The sequence below is a fragment of the Asterias amurensis genome, chromosome 18 (genome assembly GCF_032118995.1).
Source record: "Asterias amurensis chromosome 18, ASM3211899v1".
NCBI lineage: Eukaryota > Metazoa > Echinodermata > Asteroidea > Forcipulatida > Asteriidae > Asterias > Asterias amurensis.
This window is the reverse complement of record NC_092665.1, coordinates 8159353-8183062: the sequence shown is the minus strand read 5'-3', so window position 1 is coordinate 8183062 and position 23710 is coordinate 8159353. Positions and strand designations below refer to the sequence as shown.

General features: G+C 36.8%; 2 protein-coding genes across 3 annotated transcripts in view; one reads left to right on the top strand and one right to left on the bottom strand.

The window, feature by feature from the left end:
* Nucleotides 1–2: 2 nt before the first annotated feature.
* On the bottom strand, nt 3–22987 carry LOC139950774 (uncharacterized). 2 transcript variants are annotated; one of them, XM_071949578.1, is made up of 5 exons: nt 22852–22987; nt 13735–13941; nt 13306–13433; nt 12351–12620; nt 3–4178 (listed from the first exon to the last, which is right to left on the bottom strand). In XM_071949578.1, exons 1-5 carry the CDS (start codon nt 22918–22920, stop codon nt 2510–2512), a joined length of 2343 nt encoding a protein of 780 aa, XP_071805679.1. In that variant the 5' UTR covers nt 22921–22987; the 3' UTR covers nt 3–2509. The 2 variants fall into 2 exon arrangements, with proteins under 2 accessions (XP_071805679.1, XP_071805680.1); XM_071949579.1 differs by lacking the exons at nt 13735–13941; nt 22852–22987 and having other exon boundaries at nt 13320–13431.
* Nucleotides 22988–23010: 23 nt separating this feature from the next.
* The window catches only part of LOC139950775 (DDB1- and CUL4-associated factor 17-like), a 48001-nt gene continuing 47301 nt past the window's right edge, over nt 23011–23710 (top strand). Inside the window, exon 1 of the mRNA XM_071949580.1 lies at nt 23011–23143. The gene's annotated coding sequence lies outside the window, so the exon portion shown is untranslated. The remainder of the gene's footprint in view (nt 23144–23710) is intronic.

Genomic DNA, 23710 nt, shown 5'->3' with positions numbered 1-23710 from the left:
CATTTCGTTTAATTGAGAAATTTTACTACAGCATTCTTTTTTTCTGAGCTTCGCCTCAGAAGAAAATAGAATGAGCAGGGGATAAAATAAAACAGTTAGGGGATGTAGTTTCTACCATACATGTAGCATGAGTAAAAGCAGTCAATTCTTGATTTAACAACTCGTACAAAAAAACCCTAACATATTTATAAGGTGCCAAGAAGCTATCATTGCTAAAGGTATCGTACATTGGTTGTTATAGGATATAGGAATAATGTATCAAGTGAAAATATGTACAGGGTGTTATAGATCAATGCTTTTAACATCTACATGTAACTGGTTCGAGTTTGGTTCTTTTAAAAGCAGGAAGGTCAATGTTTGAGTCGCCAGAAAATAAGTTAACATTTTTTATTCCAAAAACTTAACATTTCTTCTATTCCAAAAACTTCAACATTACTGGAGAACATAACATAGCTAAAGATTACAGAAAATGACTGGCAATTATACATAACAATCTCACTTGGGCTTGTACATAAAATAATTAACTGTAACGCCAGACGGAAATTGGTCTTGCATAGGCCTGCTTCACAGCTCGCCAAAAAGAGGAATTTTAAGTCGTGCTGGAAATGGATGAGTGAAAATTCTAGTGGCTAGAGAGAAAAATAGTAAGGGAATTCATTAAAAAATAGAATGCCTTTATAAAATGCTAAAAGCCATGTTTTGGCTCGGCTAAGGCTGTAAGGGTTTCTTCTGTTCTTTCTGTAAAGAACAATTAAATGCAGGTGCATTCATTCATCCATTCCTTTCATACCCATCCAATAATCAACAGATTATACTTATCATATTAGGTAGTTTTTATAAAGCACTTTTCACGCCCGAAGGGCGTTCCCTAGCGCAACACATTATTACCCCTGGTCACTGGGCCTTAAATCATTCCTTAAACCATCTCAGCTCCCTAGGGAGCCCTGTGCAACAATGCGCTACTCGGCTAAGTCAATCACAAGAACCATCTCTGCCCCAACTGGTAACCATTTTCCTCTGGGTGGCGAGAAGCAATTATAGTTAAGTGACTTGCTCAGGGACACAAGTGTCACGACTCCCGAGCCCACTCTCTGTTGGTAAATACTAGGCCTTTAAAAATGGTCTTATATTAATCACAAGCATTTCCCCAATGAAAGTACACAAAAGTTCAGGTCTCAACATATTTTGTTTATATTTTTAGATGTATTTTTCTACTTGTTTTATCCCATATGCATACAAAGACAACAAATCACAGAAAAAGCAAAACAAATTGTCATCTTCGGATAATTTGTTGTCAACATTGTTGGGACGAAACACGTCGAATTGATCCTGCTCTGTAGAATCAGAATGATATAATTTTGAATAAAAATTGAGCCCCTGCTTCAAAATTTCAGCCTGATCTGTGATGACATCCTCGTTCTCACACCCAAGTTTGGAAAAGGACTTAATCTTAAAATTCTGTTTTTCTAAACTAGGAAAACGCTTTTCTTTTCACCAACCTCAATCCAACATGCCCTGTACCTCAATAGCCCTCCTAGCCCTGCTTTCAAAAATCTTCTCTAGCTGCCTCTGCTTACATCTCGGGGAATTCAACACCTCGCATACTCGACTGTTTCACCTCTAATCTCGCCCCTAATCTCGCTTTTATTAACTTCCCAGAGAATACTAGGGTTATCTGAGGTGTTGACTTTGGTAATATACTTGACGAAGTTTTTGTTTTTACAAACAAAAATAAAGAATTGAATTTCCAAAAACCTCTGCCCCTTTTGTTATCATTGGAAAGAGTCAAAGTGACCATAGAGTGATCTGTTTTTAACCAGGAACAATATCTGACGAGTCAGTATTACCCCAAAGATGATAATAGACACTTAAAAATAATCAACTCTGCAAAGATCAATTAATTCAAGGGAATCTATGATATTTGAGATTAACTTTATTGCAGTGTGTCTTGGCCCACATACAGTCGCAAGGAAAGTCGCCTGAACCCACTCTACTTTTGTTGCCTTCGCTCCATACTTGGCATCTCCTGGTTTGATTGGTTCCCGAACACCTCCATCCTTAAACTCACTATAGTATAACTGATATGTTCACCATGCTGAGAGTGCGCTGCCTTCGCTGGACTTTTCATGTCTGCAGACTGAAACCGGCTACCTCCCGGCAGGACATCTTCTTAATTGAACTGGCTGATGCCCGACGTCTACATAAACGACCCAGGCTGCACTTCAAAGATGTCCTGCTTTCAACGTCCCAGTTGCCACATGGTTGCCACCTTGGAGATTGTTGCTTAGAATTGCTCCTCCAGTCGTTCTGCAATTCCCTCTGGTACACAATCTGCTCTCTAGGCTACATTGATGACTGTGACAGACGACAAACTCACTGTCGTTTATGACTGGATGGGCCATGATGATGACGATTCTATGGTTTCATTGTGACATTCTCAACAATAATTTATTCTGTAAGATCTTAAAAGTGAATCCTATTTAACAAATTTATGAAATGCCTCATATTGTCAAACTTTGCCAAAATTGAACATGGCTGATATTAACAGTGAGTCTGTTGTCAAGGATTCATAGTTTTGTGTAAAAGCTCTCACTGCCTGTCGATACATTGCTGCATCACCTGTTTGCACCTTATGTGAGATAAATTCTTTCAAATTATCCAACATATTTGAAAATTTCTCAAGTTCTATGTCAGCTGTATTATCAGCCAATGTCTCTGTTTTATTTCTCACATTAACAATAGAAGTAGCATCTACAGCAGTTTCTTGATCTTGTCTGGTACCCTGTGGTGCAATAGATGTTACTGGTTCAGATGGATGCTCCTTTCTTGGCTGACTTGGCTCAACTAATGACAACTGTCTCTTATGACCAGTAGCAATGTGTGTATCTCGTCTGGTACCCTGAGGTGCAATAGATGTTACTGGTTCAGAAGGAGGCTTCTTTCTTGGCTGACTTGGCTCAACTAATGACAACTGTCTCTTTTGACCAGTAGCAATGTAATGAAGCTTTTCTTCCTGTACTTGGTTGTTGAGTGGAATAAAGTTCACAGTGGGTAGATTAAGCATCTTAACAACAGCACCCTGATGTATACAGGGGTAACCACTGTGTCCAATGGAACATGTACACATGAGCAATTCCATATTAACAGTGTACGTGTCATCCTGTTTCTCACCTGGTACCTCATATTCTGTAGCTGTTAACTGGACAATACCATCTGAGCTAACATTCTGCTCCCCTTGCAAACCTGGAAGACAGTCTGCTTTATTGTTAACAGCATCAGTGAGCTTCATCCGATAGAATGGATCTGTTCTAGTGACAAGGAAGTCAACTAACTGCACCACATTGAATGCCTTTAAAGGCATGACAAGCTTATCCTTGGTTACTTGCATCGCTGCCTTAAAAACTTGATGTGTGTTGCTTTGGTCAAAAGGCATGGAAAACATGAGGCAAAGTGCCCAAGTGTTGCGCTTCTCAAAAACTCTTGCCAAGTATTCTGTGAACTTTGGGAATTTTCTTGCAATGTTGTCTTCCCGTGCTCTCTGATAAAACATTTCCAACATCCCTGGTGATTCTGCACAAAGCATAGCTTTAACCAGCGCAAAGAGATGTGGCCTATCAGCAGCTGGTATTCCATGCTTTGTCTTGGTACCCCATAACCATCCCCACAGTGTTTTCAGCATACTGAATGCACATAGAATAACTTGGGAATCAGGAAAGACCTTTTGAACAGTACTCTTCTGAGACTCACTGTCATCAATAATGAAGATACGTGGCCCTTTATTACCTTGCCCGTTAAATGCTTCCTTTGTTAACAACGACTTATACAAAGATAATGCCTGTGACATTGTGTCTGGTGATTTGTTTGTGGTGATCAGGCAACCAACAGGAAGACCTCCAATATTGGTTGGAGTCATAAGATTAAACACGTGAACGTTTTTTCGATCCACTGGCATTGAATTGACAAACACCATTTCCCCACTTTGTTTAAATTCAGCAGAAACCCTTTGCATCAATAGAGATGACATGGCTACGGCAGTGTTGTTATCAGCAGTGACCTTGATGGTGATGATTGGTTGTTGTACCTTGGCATTATACTTGTTGACAGAAGCCTGCAAGTCCGATATCAATTCCTCAGCTCCTTTATGTCTCTGTACAGTACTCACAGTCTTGTAGTATAACCTGTCAAATGAGACAATCCACGCTACAAGTTAGTAACCTTTTCTTCAAAACATTTCTTTATTTGTTTATTATCAATATCTTTTCTACTGCAGGTACATTTGTAAGTCTAATATTTTGATATGAATTTGGACAAACTGCAACCTTTTATCTTATAAGTCATGTGAACACGATCTGTGAAATCTTGTTTATTGACCCCTTTCACAACGCAAAGTGCATTCACAAGCACATCTGCCATTTTGGGAGTCAAAGTATACAAAAAGGAAATGGTCAATGTGCATTGTTTGGGAGGGCATTACACATAGTACACCATGTACAAGGGTTCAAAAGCAAGATTGGATTGTGTCATCAAATTTCAAGGAGAATTAGAAAATGCTACTGCCATATAATCTGAATTATGATGTTTTCTTTATGATCAAGTCCACAATTTCATTAGGATGTCAAGCTTGCTTTTCAATGGCAAGAACGTTTTTCTGAAAAAAATTAAATGTTTCATTTTATTTCTAAAGGAACATTACAGAATTGTTTTTTTGTTGCTAAAACAACAGTGCTGGCAGTGTAAGCACTTCATGTAATCCACCATATACAAGAATTGACAAAACTGTAGAAGTTTGAGATCGATCAGCCATCTGGGTCATGAGAGAATAGTGAAAAACTGATTACAAATTTTGCATTGCATCAATGCCAACATATAAATGAATAAAACGCTCACTGAGCGATAAACTCCAAACGCGAAGCTAGATGATTTATTTCTCATCAAATATGACATTTCAGACAGAAATATTTCAAGGGATTCTTTTTAACTATCATCATAATTAGACCGTGTAAGTTTTATGTAAATCTGTGATCTTCACGATTTTTTTTTTTCTTACCAATTCTGTTGCGTTCCTCTTAGTAGATTTATTAGTGCTACTAATTTAATATGTGGTCATAATATCATGACATACAAAAAAGGATGTAGTGTATTTTGAAAATAGGCATAAAATAATAGCCATGCAACAAATACGCATGTACCATGGCTAAGGCTGCGCGCTACGCACGATGCAGAGCGCGGCGGATAACATGAGTGATGTTAACTGGTGTACATTACCTTGAACGTTCCCACCGTTGGTCGATTTTCAGCGCTTAATACCAAACGGGGGCGGGTTCGAGGGAACAGTGAAGAATTATTTTTCATTTGGCAACTGTTCCTCTGCTTATTAAACTATGTATACTCGTCGTAAGTAATGTTTGAAGATGACATCATACAGGATAATTTGAGAAAAGTAATTATAATGGTACCAAGGTATAACAATATACAACTGTTGCATGCTGTGCTTTGGGGTCCATGGGTTATTATTATTGTTACTGTTACTGTTACTGTTACTGTTACTGTTACTGTTACTGTTACTGTTACTGTTACTGTTACTGTTACTGTTACTGTTACTGTTATTATTATTATTATTATTATTATTATTATTATTATTATTATTATTATTATTATTATTATTATTATTATTATTATTATTAGCTGTTCCGACGTAGTGGTCGGAACAGCTATTGAAATCGTCAAGATTTTTATTTGTTATTATTATTATTATTATTATTATTATTATTATTATTATTATTAGCTGTTCCGACGTAGTGGTCGGAACAGCTATTGAAATCGTCAAGATTTTTATTTGTTATTATTATTATTATTATTATTAGCTGTTCCGACGTAGTGGTCGGAACAGCTATTGAAATCGTCAAGATTTTTATTTGTTATTATTATTATTATTATTATTATTATTATTTGTATCCGTCAAAAGCCCATAGGTTTAACCAGGGCATTTTGTTAAAGCCAAAAATCATACTTGGCTGAGTATAAAAGAGTCAGACCATATATCATATTAAAGCTTAGGTCTTGAAGTTGTAGTTAAATGTAATTTGCATAAATTAAATAATTAATTAACTAAGTTATAACGACATGAATATTTAATTAGCCAATCTTTAGATTGCCATATCTCACAAACTATACGTCCGATCGCAATTTTTTTTTCAATTTTGTACTTTGTGGGTACTGTATAACTATTCCATGGCCTTAAAATCCGGACGACGTCACCATGACGTCATGTATTGCACGTTTTGTGTCTGTGCACAAACACAATGGCTCTTCAAATGTCAACATTTAAATGGTCAAAAACTTAATAACTTCAAAATTATTGATCTGTTTGTTTCCTGAATTTGATATTTTGTGTCAAAAAATACACTGATTCTAAAAATAATGGTTTCCGTTCATTAAAACCAATCAAGGGACGTCTATCATTAACGAATAAATTAAAATCTTGCCGTCATCGGTACAACGTAGTACTTCTGGATGTAGTCACTAAACTGCGTGCAGTCGCTTTCATGTGGCTGTACACTGTCTCTATGAGTGGTTGCAATACAGTGTGGACCTGTTTGCATTGAGGACTTACATGAGGGGAGTCTACCACGCTGTCCTGATGTTGCCATCGATGTATTTTTTTTTCCTCACCGTGTTCTGGACATACTCCATTGGATTTGTACACAACCAATAGGCATACATTGGAATCCTACGATGGTTCAGGGTTTTCGTTAAAACGATGTACGTTCTAATAGGTTTTTTTTAAAAGGCATTGGATTGGGGTAAGTTACACACCATCGTGTACCTTATGAAATTTATTAGTATGAAAAACACAATTTTAAAACTGTGACGTCATCACGTGATAATTTATGGTAATTAGAAGCTTTAATGAGTTTTTCTTTGCAGCACTATATCTCAAGAAGTGAACGGCCGAATTCAAAGTTGTTTTTAGTAATAGACTCCTTAGGCATGATAGATTTGCATTGGGTAACCGTGACCCCGATTTGACCTCTACTTCCGGGTCAACCGGAAGTGAGACCATATTTCAAGAGTTACACAACCAATTTAATTTTTTTCCTTCAGTTATAGACTCCTTAGGCATTAAATGTTGTTGGGGAAAATCCGTGACCCCATTTTGACCTCTTCTTCCGGGTCAACCGGAAGTAGGACCATTTGTCAAGAACTACACAACCGATTTTCAAACTTTTTTCAGTAATAGACTACTTAGACATTAAACATTAACTTAGAAAACTGTGACCTTATGTTGACCTTTATTTCCGGGTCAACCGGAAGTGAGATCATTTCTCAATAACTACACAACCGATTTTCAAACTTTTTCAGTTATAGACACCTTAGGCATTAAATATTAACTTTGAAAACCATGACCCCCACGTTGACCTTTCCTTCCGGGTCAACCGGAAGTGGGACCTTATTTCAAGAACTACACAACCGATTTTCAATTTTGTTTTGGTTATTAACTCCTTTGACATTGGACATTCGCATTGGCTAGCCGTGACGCCATGTTGACCTTTACTTCCGGGTCAACCGGAAGTTGGACCATATCTTAAGAAGTACACAACCGATTTTCAATCTTTTTCAGTTTTAGACTCCTTAGGCATCAAAAATAAAATTAGAACAACCGTGTCCCCAATTTGACCTATATTCCTGGTCAACCGGAAGTGAGACCATATCTTAAGAACTACACAACCGATTTTCAAACTTGTTACTCTTATAGACTCCTCAGGCATTTAAAATAAACTTTGTGACCCCATATCTCAAGAACTACACAACACGGAACAGCTTTGTGTTTGTTCACAAACACCTAATGTCTAGTTATTATTATTATTATTATTTGTATCCGTCAAAAGCCCATAGGTTTAACCAGGGCATTTTGTTATAGCCAAAAATCATACTTGGCTTAGTATAAAAGAGTCAGACCATATATTATATTAAAGCTTAGGTCTTGAAGTTGTAGTTAAATGTATTTTAAATAAATTAAATAATTAATTAACTAAGTTATAACGACATGAATATTTAATTAGCCAATCTTTAGATTGCCATATCTCACAAACTATACGTCCGATCGCAATTTATTTTTCAATTTTGTACTTTGTGGGTACTGTATAACTATTCCATGGCCTCAAAATCCGAACGACGTCACCATGACGTCATGTATTGCACGTTTTGTGTCTGTGCACAAACACAATGGCTCTTCAAATGTCAACATTTAAATGGTCAAAAACTTAATAACTTCAAAATTATTTATCTGTTTGTTTCCTGAATTTGATATTTTGTGTCAAAAAATACACTGATTCTAAAAATAATGGTTTCCGTTCATTAAAACCAATCAAGGGACGTCTATCATTAACGAATAAATTAAAATCTTGCCGTCATCGGTACAACGTAGTACTTCTGGATGTGGTCACTAAACTGCGTGCAGTCGCTTTCATGTGGCTGTACACTGTCTCTATGGGTGATTGCAATACAGTGTGGACCTGTTTGGATTGAGGACTTACTTGAGGGGAGTCTACCACGCTGTGCTGATGTTGGCATCATTGTATTTTTTTTTCCTAACCGTGTTATGGACATACTCCATTGGATTTGTACACAACCAATAGGCATACATTGGAATCCTACGATGGTTCAGGGTTTTCGTTAAAACGATGTACGTTCTAATAGGTTTTTTTTAAAAGGCATTGGATTGGGGTAAGTTACACACAATCGTGTACCTTATGAAATTTGTTAGTATGAAAAACACAATTTTAAAACTGTGACGTCATCACGTGATAACTTATGGTAATTAGAAGCTTTAATGAGTTTTTCTTTGCAGCACTATATCTCAAGAAGTGAACGGCCGAATTCAAAGTTGTTTTCAGTAATAGACTCCTTAGGCATGATAGATTTGCATTGGGTAACCGTGACCCCGATTTGACCTCTACTTCCGGGTCAACCGGAAGTGAGACCATATTTCAAGAGTTACACAACCGATTTAATTTTTTTCTTCAGTTATAGACTCCTTAGGCATTAAATTTTGTTGGGGAAAATCCGTGACCCCATTTGACCTCTTCTTCCAGGTCAACCGGAAGTAGGACCATTTGTCAAGAACTACACAACCGATTTTCAAACTTCTTTCAGTTTAAGACAACTTAGACATTAAATGTTAACTTTGAAAACTGTGACCTTGTGTTGACCTTTATTTCCGGGTCAACCGGAAGTGGGATCATTTCTCAAGAACTATACAACCGATTTTTTAACTTTTTCAGTTATAGACTTCTTAGGCATTAAATATTAACTTTGAAAACCATGACCCCCATGTTGACCTCTTCTTCCGGGTCAACCGGAAGTGGGACCATATCTTAAGAACTACACAAACGATTTTCAATTTTGTTTTGGTTATTTACTCCTTTGACATTGGAAATTCGCATTGGCTGGCCGTGACCCCATGTTGACCTTTACTTCCGGGTCAACCGGAAGTGGGACCATATCTTAAGAACTACACAACCGTTTTAGACTCCTTAGGCATCAAAAATAAAATTAGAACAACCGTGCCCCAAATTTAACCTGTACACAACCGATTTTCAAACTTTTTTTACAGTCACAGACTCCTTGGTCATTTTAGCACTTAATCCAAGCAAAATAACACGGAACAGCTGTGTGTTTGTTCACAAACACCTAATGTCTAGTTATTATTTGTATCCGTCAAAAGCCCATAGGTTTAACCAGGGCATTTTGTTAAAGCCAAAAATCATACTTGGCTTAGTATAAAAGAGTCAGACCATATATCATATTAAAGCTTAGGTCTTGAAGTTGTAGTTAAATGTAATTTGCATAAATTAAATAATTAATTAACTAAGTTATAACGACATGAATATTTAATTAGCCAATCTTTAGATTGCCATATCTCACAAACTATACGTCCGATCGCAATTTTTTTTTCATTTTTGTACTTTGTGGGTACTGTATAACTATTCCATGGCCTTAAAATCCGGACGACGTCACCATGACGTCATGTATTGCACGTTTTGTGTCTGTGCACAAACACAATGGCTCTTCAAATGTCAACATTTAAATGATCAAAAACTTAATAACTTCAAAATTATTTATCTGTTTGTTTCCTGAATTTGATATTTTGTGTCCAAAAATACACTGATTCTAAAAATAATGGTTTCCGTTCATTAAAACCAATCAAGGGACGTCTATCATTAACGAATAAATTAAAATCTTGCCGTCATCGGTACAACGTAGTACTTCTGGATGTAGTCACTAAACTGCGTGCAGTCGCTTTCAAGTGGCTGTACATTGTCTCTATGGGTGGTTGCAATACAGTGTGGACCTGTTTGCTTTGAGGACTTACTTGAGGGGAGTCTACCACGCTGTCCTGATGTTGGCATCGATGTATTTTTTTTCCTAACCGTGTGGTGGACATACTCCATTGGATTTGTACACAACCAATAGGCATACATTGGAATCCTACGATGGTTCAGGGTTTTCGTTAAAACGATGTACGTTCTAATAGGTTTTTTTAAAAAGGCATTGGATTGGGGTAAGTTACACACTATCGTGTACCTTATGAAATTTGTTAGTATGAAAAACACAATTTTAAAACTGTGACGTCATCACGTGATAATTTATGGTAATTAGAAGCTTTAATGAGTTTTTCTTTGCAGCACTATATCTCAAGAAGTGAACGGCCGAATTCAAAGTTGTTTTCAGTAAAAGACTCCTTAGGCATGATAGATTTGCATTGGATAACCGTGACCCCGATTTGACCTCTACTTCCGGGTCAACCGGAAGTGAGACCATATTTCAAGAGTTACACAACCGATTTAATTTTTTTCTTCAGTTATAGACTCCTTAGGCATTAAATTTTGTTGGGGAAAATCCGTGACCCCATTTTGACCTCTTCTTCCGGGTCAACCGGAAGTAGCACCATTTGTCAAGAACTACACAACCGATTTTCAAACTTTTTTCAGTAATAGACTACTTAGACATTAAACATTAACTTAGAAAACTGTGACCTTATGTTGACCTTTATTTCCGGGTCAACCGGAAGTGAGATCATTTCTCAATAAGTACACAACCGATTTTCAAACTTTTTCAGTTATAGACACCTTAGGCATTAAATATTAACTTTGAAAACCATGACCCCCACGTTGACCTTTCCTTCCGGGTCAACCGGAAGTGGGACCTTATTTCAAGAACTACATAACCGATTTTCAATTTTGTTTTGGTTATTAACTCCTTTGACATTGGAAATTCGCATTGGCTGGCCGTGACGCCATGTTGACCTTTACTTCCGGGTCAACCGGAAGTTGGACCATATCTTAAGAACTACACAACCGATTTTCAATCTTTTTCAGTTTTAGACTCCTTAGGCATCAAAAATAAAATTAGAACAACCGTGTCCCCAATTTGACCTATATTCCTGGTCAACCGGAAGTGAGACCATATCTTAAGAACTACACAACCGATTTTCAAACTTGTTACTCTTATAGACTCCTCAGGCATTTAAAATAAACTTTGTGACCCCCATATCTCAAGAACTACACAACACGGAACAGCTTTGTGTTTGTTCACAAACACCTAATGTCTAGTTATTATTATTATTATTATTATTATTATTATTATTATTATTATTTATTTATTTATTTATTCAGCATAAAAACACATACAAAATACAAACATAATCAAAACAAAACAAAAACCAGAGACATATGCCTGGAATTAAAAAGTTTACGTAAAAACTGTAACCCGAAGGCCTTCAATTCCAATATCCCTGTTCATATATTAAAAATCCATAATTATATACAACAAATCAATATAGACATTAAGAACATCAGACAACCTTGGGGGGAAATGGCACCCGAATTTCCCCCCCCCCCCCCCCCGAGGTGTACAAAACGCCATGGACCCCCGTCACAAAGGATTCGGGTACTTTTTCAAAATGTCCACAGATTTACATTAAACCTACAGGGTTTGCAGATAATGAGAGTGGAAAGCTTCTCTTCAAATACTACTAACTGAGGTTCTGTAGTTTTTGAGTAAAACATGTCACAAAATAATTTTGGTCTCAGGAAGACGAAAATTATTTTAGAATGTGAAATCCCAACCAGTTATGATATTATATACCATAACCATAGCATAACTGGTTTATACGTTTTTACATGCTATAAATGAGATGCAAATTTTTTGCTTTACTCTTTTCTCAAAAACTACAGCACCTCAGTAAGTAAAATTTCAAGGGAAGTTTTCTACTATCATAATCTTCAAGCTGTGTAAGTTTAATGTAAATCTGTGGACATTGTGTTTTGTGTTATTGTTGGTTTTACCTGTAACACCATTGGACATCTGGGATAACAGCACGGTCAGCTAAAGCCATTTGCAGGTAGTTATCTCTATACAGACACTGCATGTCATATTTATGAATTTCTAGAGCAGATGATGGACTATGCCCAGCTTTGAACAACTTGTTGAATTTATGCTTTGTAGCTTTACATACATCACGATGACGTAGGACATCTGCACTTTCTAAGGCATGATTGTGGTCAAATCCCATCCTTAACCTTGTTGGAAATTCCAGACAATGTGAGGCATTCTTCCTGCAGGGAACAATCATTTCAAAGTATTTTAGAAGTGAAGAAAAACCAAATAAAATGTTAACAGTTTAATGTTCCCAAGCACATACAATTTGTAGTCTCCACAGCAGTGATGCTTTCTAACCACACACAAAACAACAACGGGTATTTCTTTTTACAGAAATTTCTAAAATTTTAAATTTGGCATTTGCTACCTCTATCAGCCAGAAACTGAAGAAGAGGCTCCAAAGTTTTTAATCCAATTTCATCAGATTACTTACAATTAATTTTGGTTTTCAAGACCCAATATTTCCTGATTTGAACAAAAAACTACACAGGGTTCCAATCAGTCAAATAAACAACTCTAGGAATCGCTCCTCAGAGCTTAAGTTTTGATTTTGGAACTAAGCATTGTAAATGTCTTTTGCTTAATTGATTGCTTGATTGATGATTGATTGATTGCTTGCTTGCCTGCTTGATCGATTGATTGATTGATTGATTGATTGATTGATTGATTGATTGACTGCCTGCTTGATTGATTGATTGACTGCTTGCCTGCTTGATTGAGTGATTCATTGAATGACTGATTGATGGTTGAATGATTGATTGATCGATTAATTGATTTATTCACTAATTTATTGACTGATTGATAACAATGAGGTGGTTCAGAACATAAAAGTAAATTAAAACAAATTTCAATTGAACTGACCTTCGGGTTCTTACCCCAATTTTCTGCACAGTAATATTGATGAAAGCTTGACATCTTGTGTTCTTGCTGGAGAGCTTTTGATTTGTTGTTATAGCTGCCCTTGTGTTGTGGTGACATCTAAATCGCTTCTTTAAGTGAAAAATGTAAGAGTATAAGCTGTTAGTACAATTTGAATAATAATGGTCCATCAAATGAACACACTGTTTTCAAGTTATGGGCAGTTTTCAAATTACTAATAGCATTGCAACCTAACTAGAGGAACATCCAATCCATTTATTTCATTCAATTTACAAACATTCAATGGATCAATTAATGAAGAGTACTTGATGGGGTTTTTAAATAAAAATAACCACAACCTACTAAGTACAAATGGACCCCGGCACTCGAAAACCCCCAAGATTTCTGAACTGCTTGGCAAATGTATCTTACCTTAAAGATATTTACAGGGCCCGACTGTGGCCAAGTTCTGCTCACTCGCATCGTCGTCATAGACTTCTTTTGAAACTGCTGCAACCATTTGCTTGCATCAGGTTTTGTTTTGATATTTACTCCCAATGTTGCAAAGAAAGCATCTCTGCTTGTATCTGTGTCTCTGTATTCACAAATACAGTAGTTGTAACTGGAAGGCAGAATCCTCTGCAAAAATGTAAAGTACCAATGACATTTTTTAAGATACAATTGAACACAGTCAGTGGTGTGAAAACAACTCAGTCAGCCGTGACAATATTATTGCTGAAGCACAGCACAGTTTATAGGTTTCCTAACTGTTCAAGTTGTCATGGTTATGGGGCTTTGCAATACTAGAGTGACTTCTTTGCGTTATATCTGCACAAATGAGATTCCATCAGCTCCATGTGTCAGACTTCAATAAAAAGTGGACAATATTTTGAGCCTGTTAGTACAAATTTGTGAAATTTAGTGGACATGGTGAAGATGACATCATAACACAATGTACTCTCAGAGGATGTCTCACTGGACCACTTGGTACATGAAGTGGGGGTTTGCACCTTCAATGCATCTGCGCCTCATATCTCACTCTCAACCAGCTGCTTGTCATTGGCGTGCTCACTTCTATCAGATCCCTGACACCCGACACAAATTTTTCATCTTCCCATTCTATGTATACGTATTGAGCTATATGGTGACAGCTCCCTTCAAATTAAACTTGTCCAAAAATTGCAAAACACAATAGAGAACTAAAACTTACAAGACAATAGGACCAACTATGTAGCTATTGTTTTGAGTTAAATCGAAATGTCTAAGGACAATCACTTAATTAATCTTTTATAAAATTAATAAAAACTTGGATTTTTTATAAATTTTGCACGCCATATATTAGCTTCTGAATATTAATTAAAATGACAACCAATCAAAGTACCAGAAACATGTGACATTGCTCCAATGCAGTGCATGCATTACCACGGGATGGCGGACGATCTCTTGCACAACAAAAGCACCAAAACTTGTAAGATTTCAACACACGATTAAGTGCAAGTGTCTTGTAAAAAAGTTTGTGAGATGATTTAAAACTAGAACAGCGAAGCTGCCATGGCGAGCTGCTGAACGCCAGATAGAACCAACGACTGACAGAAAAACAGTTATTTTATCAACTGATGGTAAAGGGGTGGGAATATTGATTTGAAGTATGAAGTACATGTAATGACCATTAATTTAAGGTTTTCATTGCTTTAGCTCATGCAACTGGAACCAGTGTTCTTTGAGTTTTATCTTTTCATATTATCTACATGTACGAAGCAATATTGGATTTAAGTTCAAGTCAGTGTCTGCTTACATCAAGGAAATAAGGAGTTTTGCTAATTCAAGTTTGTCAATGTTTTAGCTCATTCAACTGAAACCAGTGATTAATTCTGCGAGTTTTATCTTTTCATATGAATCAACATAAAAGAAGCAATATTTGACTTAAGTTTCAAGTCAGTACATCATTGCGATCAGGAGTTATGACCATTTATATTTTTCAATGTTTCAGCTCATTCAACTGGAACCAGTGACAGAGAATTTGATTTTTGTTTTAACACTTTATTTAAAAACTTTAAGATTTTAATTTGAATTCCTTTTTTATATGTCAATGTTTGAGCCTGAAAAAAACTTTAAACATTTTTGTTATTCCACAAAAATGTACAAATATTTTTTTTATTCCAAATTTGTTGTTTATTTTTAGAAACCCATTCATGATCTTATGTTTTTGATAGTCACATAAATGTTTTGTCAACCCCAAACTTTGGTTCCCATTTACTGTGAGACTGTGCAAGCTCCACCGGTGACAGAAGCTCTGCAGTTTACTCAAGGTCTGTGGTTTCATCAGGCTTAATCAATGCTGAGAATAAAGTTTCCTATCATAGGTTTTTATAAAATGATGAATTTTTTGTATAGATTGATCACTTGATCAATAGAATGTTATACCAACAATCAAATAAGTCAAAGAAACAACATCCATTCTTGAAAGTTCAAAACAAAATTATCATAGTGCTAGATCAAGTTTCATTCTCCTTCAGTCACTAGATAGATCACATGATGTGGATGCTATTTGGGATTCTATGGCGTGCCAATATGGGGAAAAAATTAAAATATTTTAAGTGAAAGTGAAAAAAAAGAAGAAAAAAAAGGGGATAATCTTGCAGACTGTAGTGTAAACTGTAAGTGTAATAAATTCTGATAAACGTAATATCTGTATGTAAATAGTATGCCTAAATTAAAGAGAAAATACACAAATGGGGTTTTGGACCTCCTAAACCAAACATGGCTGGTCTGAAATGGGAGAAAGTAGAATTGTATTGTTATAAAGTGTTTTAGTTGCGATAACGTAACCCTCCTGCCGTCGGGAGGTTACATTACCGCAATATTCCAATATTGTTTGTAATGTTACTACTAATAACTTTATAACAAAATCAAGCTTTTTATGGAACAATGGTGGGAATGAACTGTTACATTAAAATGAGGCCTACCACGCAGTGTGAAAATCAAACTTTTTAACTGGGTGCCGGGTTTGTATTTGCACATGTGCCGAGTTTGTGGATGCCGAAATTGCAAGGTGCCAAGTTTGCAAGGTGCCAAGGCTGAGGTGCTGAGTTTGCAAGGTGCTGAGTTTGCAGTTGCCGAGTTTGCAAGGTGCCATAGTGACCGGTACCCACCAGTAGCCCCAGTAGTCAGTACAGTACACGCAGCGGTTACACACCTAAATTCCGACACCCCTATGTTCCGACATCCCTATGTTCCGACACCCCTATATTCCGACCCTAATATTCCGACACCCCTATGTTCCGACAACTGAACCTATATTCCGACACCCATGTTCCGTCCCTAAATTCCGACATCCCTATGTTCCGACAAGTTATTTTCGCACATTATTACTCTGTTAACCAATAACAAAAACACATCTTGTATTACAGATTTCCCGGCAAAGTTCGGCCGGGAATAAGTTTGAACCTTCATAAGATATTGCATAACTTTTAAAAGTGATCCCAGCAGGCACACAACATCTTTCTGACATCATATTATGGTTGGTTTTGAGTCGCGACGTCAGATTACCAAAAAGTTACTAAAATGCAACGCCAGATTAGCGACAAAAATCAAACGTAAATTAATAACGTCGTATGGACGTCGAAAGATAGTCATGACTATGATAACTGAAATGTAACTGAAAATGAACATTACATTTTAGGTAGATTTATAACTTAATTTAATAGTTGCTTAGAAATGAAAACCGTGCAATTTTGCGTGATACTTGAAGTGTGGATCATTATATTCTACTTTTAAAACATCTTTCTAACCATATGCATTTCATAACAAACAGTTTCAAACGCTTTTCATAGACCAACTCGTCCGATCCAAGGCAACGTGTTCCTTTAATTGACAATATGCCAACGTCGGTTTGTGGTCGGAAAAACTACGTTGTAACATGGTCGATAACAGACGACGTTGCGATTTGACGTCGATTTAACATTACTATGACCATCTTGTGCCTGCTGGGTTGTTGTATAGCAAAGCCGTATATATGTGTGCAGAGTGTGATAATTAGTCAGCAATTTCACGAAGGGCCAAAAAGTCCCCTGCAGCCAAATATGTCTGTTTCGAGAACACCGCGTTTTAAGTTTAGCTAATTTTGAAACTACTAGTTGTAGTTGGTAGACTATTCAAAATTTAATCTTGGAATTGTTTACATGTCAGGGAAGAAGAGATCCTACATGTAAATCATACAAATCTGTTTCAATTTTGTCCCTAACGTGTTTAATTAATGAGTAATTATTTAATTAACAATATGTTCTCTTCGTGAAAACGTTACAAAACATGGTCTGCGTGCAGCGCGTCGTGTAAACTTTTTGGCTGTTCGTGAAATTGCAAAAGCCGGAGCACCCAAGGTGCCAAGGGATAATTCCATGCGGTAGAGCAAACCACTTTAATGCACTTCGTGAAAACGCAATTCCGGGTGGTGCTTATTTTTTGTCCTTTTAAGTTTTTGGCTCTTCGTGAAAACGCAAAAGCCGGCGCGCTCATGATTGGCACTGTGCCAGCTGTACAATCAACGTGGTAAGGTATACACAAAAATTACAAAAAGGTTTTTGGCTATTCGTGAAAACATAATTCCAGGTTCTTGAGGTTTTTGTCATTCATCAAATTAGCGTAATTAAGAAACTAGACAAATTTGAGACCTATAACGTCGTAAATATTCAGATCCAGATCACAATAGTCAAATCCACCAAAAAAATCAAAATCCGTTTTTTTTTTCGATTTTTAAGGTTTTTGGCCCTTCGTGAATTGCTGACGAATTGTTAAGGTGTATACTCAGATAGGATCTGTATAAAATATATTGAAATGAAACATGAGTATTAATGCTGATTACAATATGCCCCTTAACAATAAGTGAGTTATAAGTTATTAACTACCTGCCACTGGGCAGAATCAAGAATTGACAAACAAATGTGAATTTTTCTTGAACAAAATGTTCATTAAAAACTTCATGAAAAATGTTCAAGAAAAATTCATGAAAATTGTTCATGAAAAGTTCATCAACCAATTGTTCCATTTGTTGTTCAAGAACATTTATGAACTGTTCAAGAACATCATGAAAAGTTTGATGGCCAGTTCATGAACTGATGTCAATGAACAAACCTGAACTGTTCATGGATATTCAAGAACAATTCATGATCATCTCACCGGGGGTGGAGTGATGATTTTCAAAAGCCATTTTCGCGAAAACGCACAGATAACTTTTTGGTTTGCACAGATAGAAAATTGGGTAAGGAACTTAACGATACTATTAATGATTTTAACTATTCCAACAAAGCCTTTTTTGATTCCCTTTTTGTGTTTATTTGAATCGGGAGTTTCAGAATAGTGCAACTTTGAAGTAGTGCAATTCGTCAACATTTCTCAATTCTGCTACTCAACGTTGCACAATAATGCAACGTTGCATTATCTGCACTTTGCGCGGACTGACATACGATAGGAAACTTTATTCCCAGCATGATTTAGCTTACACAGTCTCGGGGAATCAAAGTTGGGGATCGAAAACGTGTGAGGGTCGATAACATATTACGACCCTACAATAGAGCAGTCACCCACCCCATATGACCATGATGACCACTACACTAGTACTTACAATGGACCACAACGGACTATCTCTTGCAATGTACACGTTTACATGTATGTAAGACCAAACTTTTAAGATTTCAACACATGATGAAGTGCAAATGACTTTTCAATTCAATTTAATTCAATTTACATTTAATAGGCCCTATTTCCACAAAACATTTCCACAATATTATAGAACTACATTGTAATTAAGAGACAGAAAAATAATAAACTGACGGGAAGCGCGTGGAGGCAAGGCCCAAAATAAGCCAGGTTGCTTATAAAATTTAAGCTACCTGGCTTAACTATCAGCATACCTTTTACATAACAATTGACATAAACTAATACAAAGACGAAACAGACAGACAGACAGACAGACAAACAGACAGACAGACAGACAGACAGACAGACAAACAGATATACATACGAACAAACTCACTGGAGTGGAGAAAATGACAATGACAAAGTAAGCAAAACCTACAATGAGGGGTATCCTCCTCTTACCAGTTTTCACGGTATCCTGGTGTCATGTTTTTTCAGTAGGATGACAGGAAAATTGTTCACAATCAAAAACTGAAAGGTATTTTTCAAACCATCTATCAAATTTGTTAACAATAACACTTTTCACTTCATTGTGTGTTGAAATTTTAAAAGTTTTGGTTTTAGGTTGCGAGAGACGGTCCGCCATTACCGGTGTTTATATGCATGCACGACATTGGAGCAGCGTCATATGTTTTCACACTTTTCATTGGTTGGTATTTTATTAAATATTCAGAAGCCAGTATGGCGTGCAAAATAAATAAAAAATATTTTTCAATTACTACTTAACAAATTTAATTACATTTTTGTCCAAAGGCATTATGGCTACTATATTAGAATCCAGAGATATCATACATGTAAGGCATGAAAGTAAAACACCCCACCCCCCTTGAAGCACACACACTTCATAACAATCAGTTTTCCCCCATTTCAGACCAGTAATGTTTGGTTTCAGGAGATAAGAAACCAATCTATGATATTTTCTCTTTAGTGTAGACTTAATATTTATTACGCTTATCGGAATTTATTACAGTATGCAGTTAATCAAAAATTTTTGTGGTTGTAATTTTCACTTAAAGGCAATGGACACTATTGGTAATTACTCAAAATAATTTTTGGCATAAAACCTTACTTGGTAACAAGTAATGGGGAGAGGTTGATAAGTATAAAACATTGTGAGAAACAGCTCCCTCTAAAGTGACGTAGTTTTAGAAAAAGGAGTAATTTTCCATGCATTTGATTTCAAGACCTCAAGTTTAGAACTTGAGGTCTCGAAATCAAGCATCTAGCACACAACTTCGTGTGACAAGGGTGTTTTTTTCTTTCATAGTTATCTCGCAACTCCGACGACTGATCAAGCTCAAATTTTCACAGGTTTGTTATTTTATGCATATGTTGGGCGCGATCGGTCAACACATGTTGAGATACACTAAGTGAGAAGACTGGTCTTTAACAATTACCAATAGTGTACACTGTCTTTAAGAGTCCCTGCCTGTAAGAATGTACCAAATTAGGGGGGGGGGGTGTGATTCATGGGTTCGCAGATCTTCTTCTAAAAAATTAGAGTGATACACCATCATACCAAATGAATAAATCCAAAATTTTAGTTTGCTGACGCTTTCGGTTTGGGAGTTACCAGTTATCAAAGTTTGGGCCAAAAGACCCCTGAGAAACGAATAGTACATTCCCTGTAAACACAAAAATGTGCGCCAAGCTCGTCCCAACAAAAGTGGGATCTCGTTGGCGCATCATGTTACGCACACCTGAACCTTTGACGAACAGTGCCCACGTGCCACTTTCAACGCCTCATAATTCAACGCGCCTATAAGATCCCATGAATTAAACAAGTTTACATGAAAGAGCTTACATCCCTTAAACAAATGTAAGTGCAAAGTGTTTGGGATCTCATTGGCGCAGTGAGATAATAGAGGTCAAAGTTCAAATTTGACCAATATATTGCGTTTTCGCACCTCCGTAACCTCGTGCGCCACCATCAATTTTTTTTTTTTAATGACAACCGGGTGTTGGAACAGTTATCATCTAATGACAAATGAAAAAGAATCTTGGGATCTCTGCAACTTGCATGTCAAACGATTTTTTGAAATTTTCTAAAGTATTGCTGAATCCACACATCGCTTTTCTCATCACTGTAAGTATCTGTGCCAACAAGATCCCATCAATGTTTACTTGTAATTGGTTAAGTTGAGTGTTCCTTAACAGACTTCAATTGAAAAATTGAAATTGGGCGATTTTGCGTCGTCTAGAAATCCATCTGAAATAGGCAGTAGTGTAGTTTCATATGACCTTTGACCTTTGTTATATTGGTGGGCCAACGTAATCCCAATTATTTTTCAATTGAAATCTGTTTAGGTTGCCATAAAACAACTTTTTGTTGTTGGCGCGCAAGGTTACGGAGGTGCAAAAACGCAATATATTGGTTAAGTTTGAACTTTGACCTCTATTATTTCTCTGCGCCAACGAGATCCCACGCACTTTGCACTTCAATTTGTTTCAGGGATGCAAGCTCTTTCATGTAAACTTGTTTAATTCATGGGATCTTATAGGCGCGTTGAGTTATGCGGCTTTGAAAATGGCACGAGGGCACTGTTTGTCAAAGGTTCAGGTGCGCGTAAACATGACGCGCCAACGAGATCCCAAACTTTTTTTTTTACTTTTGTTTTAAGCCCAACTGGAGGTTTCAAAAAAAATGTTTTACTTTCGTTGGCATGACCTTGGCGCACATTTTTGTGTTAACAGGGAATGTACTATTCGTTTCACGAAGGCTTTTAGGCCGAAACTTTGATAACTGATAACTCCCAAACCGAAAGCGTCAGCAAACTAAAATTTTGGATTTATTCGTTTGGTAGCATAATGTATCACTCTAATTTTTTAGAAGAAGATCTGAGAACCCATGAATCACCACTTGGTACATTCTTACAGGCAGGGACTCTTAAAATATTTTAATTTTTCCCCCATATTGGCACACCATAGAATCCCAAATAGTAACCACCTCACGTGATCCATCTAGTAACTAAAGCAGAATGAAACTCAATCTATCAGATAGTAATTTTGTTTTGAACCTTCGAGGTTGGATGATGTTTCTTTGACTCATTTGAATGTTGGCATAATAATGCACTAGTGATTAGTACCAAAAATCAATCATTTTATAAATGTTTGAGCATAACCAACGACAGGAAACTTTATTCTCAGCATGATTAAGCCTGATGAAAATACAGACCGTGAGTTAACTGCATGGCTTCTGTCACCGGTGCAGCTTGCACAATTCGCGATAAACAGGAATCAAAGTTGGGGGCCGAAAACATGTGAGGGTCGATAACGTATGACGCTACGATACCAAACCTTTTGCATTTACAAGTGCAAATAACCAGTGGAACCTTACGTGTTTCTAAGTTTTGGTCAAGGGAGAGGAGACTCTTTGCTTGGCAAATAAAACCACAAATTTGTTATCTAGGGACTGTTTACATCGCGCACAGAGAGGTAAAGGATTTGCCACGATTTTAGGGACACCTCGAAAACAGGACCTCATACGAGATAACTTTCCGTATGGCGCCACCACTTTTTCACTCTTTTTTACAAAAAGGGATAGGCCTATCTCATTGAGGTAAATTAGATACTATATTATTTCATATCGAATGAAAAAGTGGTGGCGCCAAACGGAAACTTTTCCAACCAAAATATTGTTATCTAGGAACTGTTTATATCGCGCACAGGAGGTATAAGATTTGCCACGATTTTAGGGACACCAAGGTCCTTGATCTTGAAAACAGGACCTCTGATCCTACGATGTCCCACTTTCACTTGCACACTTGCACCAACTTTGTGATGCGAGAGACGAGTAGAGACTGGTGCCAACTGGGAATCGGTTACATCCATTTTTGAGTTGCAGAACCAACTTACCGAGAGATTGCCTTTCTGAACTTGTGACAACAAGACCGACGGATTGCAAACACGAACTTTTAACTCCATGTTGTTTACGAGCGTGACATGACCGACCACGAAGTGATTGGGTGTCGCCGCGATCGGGTTTATTGCATGTATTATTGCATTCAGTTCAGGCTACTACTAGACGTGACCATCATCAGACGCCGGGCATGCAAATTGAGGGCGCCCTTTTGTAGGCCTACTACAATTTTGTGAGAAAAACATGAACACCGTCCCGTCAAAGCTGAAGGTTTCCGAAGGTTAAAAGGTAAACTATGTATCCAGTACAGTAAGACGATAGTATCCAGTCGTTTGATTTAAATAATTATTTAATATTATTAATAAAATCCGATAAACGATATGGTCCGATCCGCCGGTGACCGGTGTCCATCGACTTATTTATTCTCCTACTCTTACCACCAGTTTCACGGTACAGTCATTTGACCAGTTCGGGATCATTGACCGGTTCGGGATCACTTCAACTTTGCAATAACCAAATAGTTATATGGTTATATAACTTCTCATTATTACCACTTTCTGTTGATAAATGTGAAGATTAACACCCATTAAACCAACAAACCCAAAATAAGGTGCCAAACATCACCAGCAAATAAGTTTTGGCTGTTTTCCTGAAGGTTGTCTGCGAAATTTATCTTTTTTTTGTTTAAAAATTTTGGTTGAAAAACACTGTTAAAACTTCTTACCTTTAGAATTCGAGTGCCGGGGCAAAAAATATTTATGTAAAATGATAAGAATGTGTTAAAACAAATTCCTGTAAATACTGTGCAGTCATCTTGTTGTTTTGAGGAGACGAAGTTACCAAAATCTTCTTTGG